This window comes from Ursus maritimus, unplaced genomic scaffold (genome assembly GCF_017311325.1).
Source record: "Ursus maritimus isolate PB19 unplaced genomic scaffold, ASM1731132v1 scaffold_24, whole genome shotgun sequence".
Lineage (NCBI taxonomy): Eukaryota > Metazoa > Chordata > Mammalia > Carnivora > Ursidae > Ursus > Ursus maritimus.
The window spans coordinates 43,778,302-43,787,835 of record NW_024424897.1 but is presented as its reverse complement, the minus strand read 5'-3'; the positions used below and the strand labels follow the sequence as shown (position 1 = coordinate 43,787,835).

Here is a 9,534-nt window from a genome sequence, read left to right as displayed (position 1 = left end):
GGGGGGGGGGGTAGGAAGCTTCCCGTCTACCACTCCAATAGAATGCAAGGGGCCCTGAGAGGTGCGAGGGCAGGCGAGGCTCCATGCCGCCAGCTCCAGAGGTCCAGAATTCTCCGCTGAGTGAGGTCTGGGTGAGGGCTGGGTGGCCTGGCGCACAGCAGGTGCCTTGAAACAGGACTTACTAAGGCTACTGTGGAGATGGGGGAGTGCTTTGAGAGCTGATGCGGTTCACAGAGCTCGGGTTGGTAAGAACCATTGTTAGGACTGCTAAGAATGGATGGGGTGGTTCCCATGATTATCTGGGGTCCCTCTCTCTGTTCACTGCAGGCAGGGGTGGGGTCTGGCTTACCTCAGATCCCCCAGTGCCCGGCACAGAGCTCAATAAACAGAGAACTGCGAACCTCACCCAGCACTCTCCAGTTTGGGCGGATCGAGTGAGGGAGGAGGACCATCGGGAGGCAGAAGAGGGGGGGGGTTGGAAGGAGCTGCTTGGTACTCACCGGGGCTCTTTGGGTCTGGCCAGGGTGGGGTGCCCAGCTGCGGGTCTGCAGAGCCCGTCCCGGTCTCACTGGCCAGGCTGCTCTGGCTCCCCGAGAGGTGGCCGGGCCGGCGGGTGGGGCCCATCTTGGGGGACTCCACGCTCCCACCTGCAAGAGACCGTGCATGGGCTCTTTGGACCTTGAACTGAGACAGGAATGATCTCAGCTGATAAGGAGCTCATCTAACATCTTCTCATTTTGGGGGCGTCTGGGTGGCTCAGTCAGTTGAGCGTCTGACTCTTGATCTCAGCTCAGGTCTCATTCTCACAGTCGTGAGTTCAAGCCCCACGGTGGGCTCCATGCTGAACGTGGTCTACTTAAAAATAAATAAATAGATAGATAAAAAAATAAAATCTTCTCATTTGGAACTGTGGTAGGTACCTGTGGGATTGTCTGCTCAGAGCCCCTTACCTGCTGCCCCCACATGGTTGCCATGTTCTGGTGAGATCCTATCCTCTGACCAATGCTGACTGGTCCCAGATATATAAATAGGCCCTCACGAGGGTTCAGTAAGGAACAAGTCGCCAACATGAAAACAGGCGATGAGCAGGAGTTTTTTCTGCCTTCATGGAGTGAGGGGGAAGGGTGTATATAGTCATTAACCCAATGCGATTGTTTTTAAGTTTGTTCGTTTATTTAGGTAGTCTCTATACTATCGTGGGGCTTGAACTTGACCCTGAGATCAAGAGTCACATGTGCTACGGACTGAGCCAGCCAGGGGCCTCCCAATTATTATTATTATTTTTAAAGATTTTATTAATTTTTTGAGAGAGAGAGAGCATATGCAAGAGAGAGAGAGAGCACAAGTGTGGGGGGGGAGGGACAAAGGGAGAGGGAGAAACAGACTCCCTGCTGAGTAGGGAGCCTGATGCAGGACTCGATTCCAGGACCCTGAGATCATGACCTGAGCTGAAGGCAGACACCCAACTGACTGAGCCCCCCAGGCGCCCCCCAATGGGGTTATTAGTTGGTGCCTTTATTAACTAAGGAATCTTCCCTCAGGTATGGCTGTTACCTTGCCGAGCCAAGAGCACAGAGGCGGGGCCTGTAATACTGTACTCCCCCTCTTCCTATCTCCCAGGCCCCGCGGTCACAGGTTAGAGCTGGTGTGAGGGAGGGTTCAAGAGCTATGTGAGGGGCGGGGTGTGGGGAGGGGTGTAATGCTGCCCCGGAAACCAGGGCTGGCTGGTAAGCTTCCTTTACACGTTTCTAAGAGAGAATCTCTAGCCTGAGAGCCCAGGAGACCCTCTAGTGCAGAAACCAGCATCATCTCTGGTGTGGTCTCCACCTACTGATACCGACACCACTTGGAAAACTGCTGAGGAGGATTCTGAGGCCATGTCAGGCTCAGTGGGAGCGTACTGCGATCAACTAGTCATGTCTGCCATGGGCACCGGAGTGGGAGCGGCGGTGCGTGTGCCAGGCATTTGCCGTCTCTGACCTAGCCTGAACTGCCATCCCCACCGGGAATTCTTCCGTATCAGCTCTGGCAGACACCCCGCCTTGGTCCCAGGACAGCACCCCGAGGCATGTCCTTCCAGTCTGGGACAGTTACTATAAAGCTCTCTGTTCCGCGCTAAAATCAGCCTCCCTGAAATGTCTTTCAAATACCCCAGTTCTAACCTCTGGAGAACCCCAGTTCTAACCTCTGAGTGACTTGGTCCTTTTCCCAGGAGGGCCCTTGGTGTGTTTAAAGGCAAGAAAAGTGTGCCCCCAGGCCTTCTCTGCACCAGCCTCAAGGCCCCGTTAACTCTCTTTCATATGACAAGGTCACAGAGGAGAGCTCGGAGAGGTCAAACTCAGAAGACACTTTGGGGACCACCTGCCCCACCCCATGTGTGCTAAACGGAGGGAGACAGAGGGTGTTCAGGGCCCACCATGGTCTCACGGCAGAGCTGAGCTAGCCCCGGAGCTTCATACCTGACGTTCACAGCTCTCACTCACGAGACAAAATCTCATCCAGGCAATGCTCCCAGGGAGCCTGGGGAGGCACTCCAGGTGTGCGGGCAGGTGCACCAGACCTGCCCTCCTTCTTCTACCCCTGCACAGCCATCTGGGCCTCCCTTCTGTCCTGCTCTGCAGTGGTGCTAATGCTTAGCTCCTGGTCATCCCAGCCCCAGGCCCCCTTGTCCTCCCCGGTCGAGAACAGCTCTGTAGACCCCAGCTGGGCAGCCATGACCCGAGGAAGCGGCCACGCCGTCTGCACCGGGGGCTCAGGAACAAGCAGCGTCCTTGCTCTGCTTACCTGCTTCCCCGCAGGGCTTGGCACCTTTGGGCTCCCTGACGCCCGTCAGAAGCAGTCTGTCCTCCAGGCTAGAGGAGCTGAGATCCGAGTCACTGTCACTGTCACTGGAGACCACTGCAGAGAACAGACACCAGCACAGAAGGTTACCCCTACCGGTCACTACCGGCAGGCACAGCGGACAGAAGGCCTGGGGCAGGCCTCCCCTCCGCCTGAACAAAGTGGCCTGGAACCACAGCCGGTCCTTGTGTTTGGGACACAGAAACAGTGGCCTGGGGAGGGGGATGACAGGGCACTCCTTTCTGCCAGCCGAAGAGGCGAGTGCTGGTGTGAGAAGGCTGGGACTCGGGCTTACCCCCCACCAAGTGTGACCCCATCCCAGTGGCAGACTCAGAAGCCTCTTGCTGTGGCAGGAGCCGATTATCCCCTTGGGCACGTGCACGACTGCTCTGAGGCTTGCACCTGGCAATGCTTAGGGCGCGAGGCAATGCTGTTTTACGTTGTAACGACGCACAACATCTATGCTTGTAACAAAATTTCCCGTCCTCGCCAACCCTTAGAAAGCACTCCAGGCACTTGACATATGCTAGCTCGCTGAAGGTTCAGAACAACCCTGGAAGACAGGGTTGTGCTCATTGTACAGGTGAGGAACCCAAAGCACTTGGCCAAGGTGGTAAGTGGGAGGGCTGGGGTTATCACCCCGGCAGACCGGCTCTACACCCCGTGGCTGCAATCACTCTGGTTTTACTGGAAGAAATGAACTGGGAGCTGGCAGTCCTGGGCGCTCGTCCCAGTTCACTCAGTAATGCGCAGTGGGGCCTTGTGAACGCCCAAGGGAGCCGGGCTGACGGGGCTGGAGTCCCAGGAGAGGGGGGGAGAGGCAGCTCTCCCGGTGAACACCCGCTGTGGTAGGGATCTTCTTTTCTGGACTACATGGGACCATACTCGGCCGGTTAATCAGTAGTGCGAGTCATAGTGCAGGGTATACTCATAGACGAAACAGTCTGCTTTAATGTCAAGCATAGAAATGCACATCCATTCACCCATGTTTTCATGGAGGGCTAGGGTGCTGCTTTGAGATCGGGCCCACAGGGTCTTTCACGCCCGAGCTGCGTCCGTATTGCGGCGTCTGGGACCCTCAGGAGTGTCTCCAGACTGGAGCACAGCTTGAAGACGGGAGCAAAGCGGGATGACTGCAGGATCTTTCTCTGCTTTTCCCTGTCTTTGTCTTGCTTTTTACGGTTGTCCTGCCCACACCTGAATCAATAGCTTTTTTAAGCAAGTAGTTTCTCTCAAGTCTTTCGGAAGTCCAGGTTTTAATGAAACAACTCCGTCCTTCCTGGCTCTTTTCATCAGTTTACGTAACATTTAATTAAGTGATGTCATTCTAATACCGAGTACAAGAGCGCAGGAAGGTCTGGGATCACAGGGAAGCAGCTCTCACAGGGGACTGACTCGGCGGACGGGGTGTGAGTGTGCCTTGCCGGGGAGTGCAAAATGCCGGGTCTGGAGCGGGGGAGGAGAGGTCGGGCACTCTGCCCGGCACGGTGCCAGGTGCCCAGACAGCACTACTGCCCATCAGGCCTGTGCCCCAGGGACCCGTGTGGTGGGAGACGAGATCGGAAATCAAATCAGTCTATGCCAAGGGTAGCTAAGAGGTCTCACGGGTTGGGCCAGGCTCCCTGCGCGGCAGGGTGCAGAGGACGATCCCAAGCCAGCATCAGCACCCTGCAGGAAGGAGAGCCTGGTCAGGCAGGGAAATCCATTGCGGTACGGGAGCAGCAGGGGCAGGACCTAGGCCATGGAACTTCTACCTGGATCCAGGGCCTTCTGGACAGCCTTTGTGCCTTCAGCCAGTGTCACCTTTCAGCAAAGGGTCACAGGTCACAGAACTTGGCAACCAGAGGGATGGAGCCGGCCAACCATTCCAGCTCTAGGAGATTCTCCACCCCAGGCTTCCACAGCAGAGTGTCTGGTACACAGTAGGCACTTCGGGAAGAAGCCCCGGTGACTGCCTGGCTCTTCTCTCTCCCCCAGCCCCACATTCTGCCACATCCTCCTAAATGTTCTCCAACCACAGTTGCAGCCCCTGCTTAGCTCAAGACCTCAGTGTCTCCAGTCTGGACGCCTTCAATAGCTTCCCACCTGGGCCCCAGCCGTGGGCCCCTCTCTCTGCACGGAAGACAATGCTCCAGCTACCATGCAAATCCTAGCCTACCCTTTGTAAAAAAATCTTTTATTTCTTTGAGAAAGAGAGAGTGAGCAAGAGAGAGAGAGAGTGAGCACAAGCTGGGGAGAAGCAGAGGGAGAAGGAGAGGGAGCCCGATGTGGGGCTTGATCTCAGGACCTGAGCCGAAGGCAGACACTTAACCGACCAAGCCACCCAGGCGCCCCCATCCTGCACAATCTCACCCAGGCTTCTCCCCACGTCTGTGTTCTTACCAAATTGCTGGTCAGTACCTCCTACCTACCTACCTCACTTCCTACTGCCCAGAATGCCCTGCCCATGGCTCTTCTCCTGGCTCCTTTTTGTTTATTGATTTATTTTTTTAGTAATCTCTACTCCCAGTGTGGGACTCGAACTCACAACCCTGAGGTCAAGAGTCACACGCTATACCGACTGAGCCAGCCAGGCGCCCCTCTCCTGGCTCCTTTGGGACACCACCTCCTCCAGGGAGCCTTCCCTATCACTCGTGCCTGGCTGGCTGAATGCCCCGTGCCTTCTGCTACAGCCGCTCTCTGCTTTCAGGTGTGTGTGTGTGTGTGTGTGTGTGCGTGTGTGTGTGTGTGTGTGTGTGCGCACGGGGTTTATCTCAGCAGAATGCCGCGTTCCTGGGGAGCAGGGGCCAAAGGGCACCACGAATGAGGCTGGCAGTCTTCTCCTGCACAGCCTGACCCACATGGGTGGGGCAAGAGTGATGTTAATGTGATTGTTCCCAGCTTTTCCTTCCTTTAGCTGCTCAAGGATCTTGCCTTTTCTGCTCTCTTTCCTTCCTGGCCTTCACAAGAAGGAGTTCTGCTTTGGCTTTGTGGGCTTTTGTGATGTAGAATCGATAGGGGCTGGGGATTCCGAGGGGCTCTGGTCCATGTGCCCCTTCGTAGTATTTGAGAAGTGCAAAGGCCTGATTTATTTTGCAATTGCTTTGCAGGTCCCAGACGGGGTTTCTTTGAGCATGACTCCACCGACTGGACCTCACAGGTGCTGGTTTTATAAGCATTTACGTAGTTTTGACTCACTCGGTGACTAAGCACCAACCCTGGGGGTCCCCCCAGGAAAGGAGTGGGAGGTGGGCAGGAGGCAGTGAGCAGCTCCCCGGGTCTCCCTTGGGGCAGCTGCGAAGAAATCAGGGACGGGGGTGCACCCCCCGCAGCAGGGGTCCGGCAGCCTGTTAAGCAGAGGGAGTCCCTGAGGAGAGCTGGGACTGACCTCCAATCGGCTTCCCCGGAGTCCCCTGAGACGTTTACGCCTAATGTAGTCCTTCTTCCTGACTTGGACTGCTCCATCTCCATGTTCGTGTTCCTTCAATATGCAGGATCTTCATAATTCTGGCGCCAGAGGGGGGCGGGGCTGGGGCTGGGGCAGGAGGAGTGGGGGTGGGGGACAGGCAGCTCAGTGTTGAAACAACGCCTGGGTCCTTGGGCGCTACTGTGTAGGTGACCAAGGGTGCAAAAAATACCAAGAGCTCCAAAGGAAACGATGGGAGAGGGTGCCCTGGGGAATCAGGTTACGGTAGCAAGCTCATTTATCCTGCTCCTTCACCCTCCTCCCTGGCCCGTCATCTGTCATCCACGCGCAGTGCTGGGGCACGCGCGTCCCAGAGTGAGCCGAAATTTTAAGAAGACTGTGCAGTGTTGCACTGGGAGATTAGCTTTTGTTGTGAGGGGCGAGTATTGTCCCAAGCATCCCAACCTTGGAGGCCGTGTTCGGGCACCATGCTGCCTAGTCCCCATGTGCCTACGTTGTGCAAGTTCTAGAAAAAAATAAGCCCTCCCCAAGTTAGGCAAGTTAGGTGGTTGACTTGTTCTTTGTCTCCTTTTACAGACGCCAAACGCCCACAACCATGGGAAGGGGGGACAGCTCCAGATGACAACTCCGTTCACAAAGGTGTCACAGGGCGGAGAACCGGCCACGACTCATCCCCTTCGGCAGCGCCTCCCTTGCTGGAGTGGCTCTGCTCATTGTGTCTGGGACTCTGAGCTGGGGCCAGGCCTCGGCTTAGAGCTCTCTGTAGTGCAAACCCAACCCCACTCTAATCCACTGTAATAAACTCTACTTGAAAGAAAGAAACCGAAAGGAGCCGACAGTGTCCACACCTGGCCTTGGCATTTACTGTCAGTGGGAAAGAAACACACCAAGAAGACACTGCTGAGAACGTCCCTGGGCAGAACCCAGTGCAAACACCATTTATCCAAACATTCCTTCAGCAGCAAGGGAAGAAGTTCTGCTTCTTCCTCCCCCTCCGACTGTCACCATAAAACCCAAATCTTGGCTAATTTGCCATTCGATTGCCGACTGCCACCTTTCTCGCCGCACGGCAGCTGTGATCGTAAATCTTCCAGGTCTATTAAAGAAGCTTTTAGGCTCATAAATCTTTTGGCCCTTGCTCTTCCATCCTCAACAAAACACTCTGTGTGTCTGAAGGCTGATTTTTCCCTTCTCATTCCCCCAAGACAGTCTAGGATGGCTTGGCGATGAGTGCTTGTATTCAGCCCACGCCTGATTTTTCAGATTGAAGATGGGAAAACACTAGGGAGAAGACTGTCCCACTCATCTTCCCAAGAAGGAGGAGTCACCAAATGGACTCACCTGGGCTCTGCCAGAAGGCAGGGAGGAGGGAAGGCGTCCCCCGCCCCAGTGGCCTGAGACCTGGGACCCCTTGCTTGGGGAGCTGGCATCTCTGAGATTTTCCCGTTGTGCCCCAGAAGGGCTGCCCCACTCTGCTCACCTCTCATCCTCAGCAGCGGCTAGCCCCAGCGCCAGCCATGCCCACATCTCTGGGGATAGGCCAGCTTTTTTTTTTTTTCCCCTGGCTTACTCTTAGATGGATTTGCAATTTGACTGTCACCATGGAAACTCAGAGTTTTGGTACATGAAGGGGGGGGAGTCTTCCCTTTTGGAAAGTCTTTCCTGACTGCCTCAAAGGACACGTGTAGCCGCTGCTGTCCTGTGAAAACACCTTGCCTGGGATGGTCCAGGCGACAGGCAGGATGCTGGCCACTTGACCTCAAAGCACTGCACTGGGGTCTGGGGGGACCTAGTTCCTGGCTCTTCTCTGCCACCACCTCTCTTTGTGACCCTGGGCATCTCTCAGGGCTTTATCACACATAAAGAGACCAACCTGGGCAGCTACTCGGTTGGGTTGGCTCTGTTTCATCAGTGGAGAGAGCCCAGGGTCCCTCTCTGGCTGAGCGTGGGGAGATGTGACTTCTGGGCTACCACATCCGCCTGCTGGCACAGGACAGCCCGTGAGCCTGGGAGGCACTTGTGAGCTGCTGCTGCTCCACTTGGAGGCTTCCAGAGCCCCCAGAAACGATGGGAATTAGAGAGGAAGAGAGATATTTTCAGCAAACATTCTGCCAAGGCAAAGCAGATGGTGGAAAATTTTGCATACTAAAAACAAAATAATTTTTTTTTAATGTAAAGGGAAGATGATAAGGCCCTGGGGAATGCATAGACATCCCCAATTAGCCTTACCCTGCCTACCAGGCTGCAGAGGGCAGTGGCAGAACTGTCCCCACCGGGACAGGCCAGGGCTGTCTCACTCGCGAGGAGGGTGAGGCCTGCAGCCTGAAATCCCCCTGAGATGCCTCCCAAGTCTGGGGCTCTGTTTGCTGGTTGCAGGGGGGAGGTACGGGGTGGTGAAGGGGTTCCCGGTGGCTCCCGGGCCAGCACTGGCTCCGTTGGGTCCTTTTCTGGGTTGCTGGGAGCATTCGCACAGAAACACAGGCGGTGCCTGGCACAGGGGAGGAGCTTTTTGCTTGAGGGGCTCTTTCTGAACTCCCGGCCCACACGGCGTGGTGTAGGACTGGCGTCTGGAGTCGTGGCATTTGGTGCCTGAGCCGACCTCACAGGGGTGGGCTCGCCTTCTCTGGGGGGCGTGGATTCCTAGGTTGTGCTGGAGGCACGAGATGGCCTCAGGGGCCATCTGCAGGCTGAACTGGGATCTGAGCCCAGGCCTAGCTCCTAGTGAGACCTCTGCTCTTTCCTCCCCTCCTAGCAGGCGGGGCACCCCACAGTCTGGCCTCACCCTACGCGCTCTGCTCCCTCGGGAGTCCTCCCCTCCAGGTGGGCCAGCTCCTTCCCTGTCTCCCTAACACGCCCTTTCTGGGTTTTTCTCTGGGCCTTTCCCCCCAGAGGCAGGTGCTGCGACGTGAGAGGCTTCTGGATCCCTCCCCACATCCGGGCTTGAGTCCTGGCCCTGCCTTGGACAATCCTGGGCAAAGACTTTCATCTCCTTGAGCCTCAATCTTCTCATCTGTGAAACAGACAAGAGCAACCCCAAGGAAATAAGATCGAGTAGGACAAAAGGCATTGTAAGTTCAAAAAGCTATGCAGGCTTATAAATATTTTTAAAAATTCAATTCCAGTTCATCCTCCAAGAATCCACCTAAATTGTGCCTCTACTGAAAAGTGTCTCCAGCCCCAGGGGAAGGAGAGATGGAAGACAGGCCCTTCCTTGCTCTCCCCACGACTGCTGGGGCGGCTCTTCTGACCCTCAGCCACCGCCCAGCATTGAGTTTCTTTTCCTATCA

General features: G+C 55.8%; 1 protein-coding gene and 1 long non-coding RNA gene across 2 annotated transcripts in view; one reads left to right on the top strand and one right to left on the bottom strand.

Annotated features, from left to right (window-relative positions):
- The window catches only part of LOC103667179, a 20,855-nt gene extending 13,794 nt beyond the window's left edge, over positions 1-7,061 (top strand). The window contains exons 2-3 of the long non-coding RNA XR_569691.2: positions 5,931-5,980; positions 6,824-7,061. This is a non-coding gene — a long non-coding RNA (uncharacterized LOC103667179). The remainder of the gene's footprint in view (positions 1-5,930; positions 5,981-6,823) is intronic.
- Positions 1-9,534, bottom strand: part of RPH3AL (rabphilin 3A like (without C2 domains)) — a 140,716-nt gene that overhangs the window by 2,336 nt on the left and 128,846 nt on the right. The window contains 3 exon segments of the mRNA XM_040641121.1: positions 501-530; positions 532-647; positions 2,785-2,898. Of these exon segments, the coding sequence (XP_040497055.1) occupies positions 501-530; positions 532-647; positions 2,785-2,898 (260 nt within the window).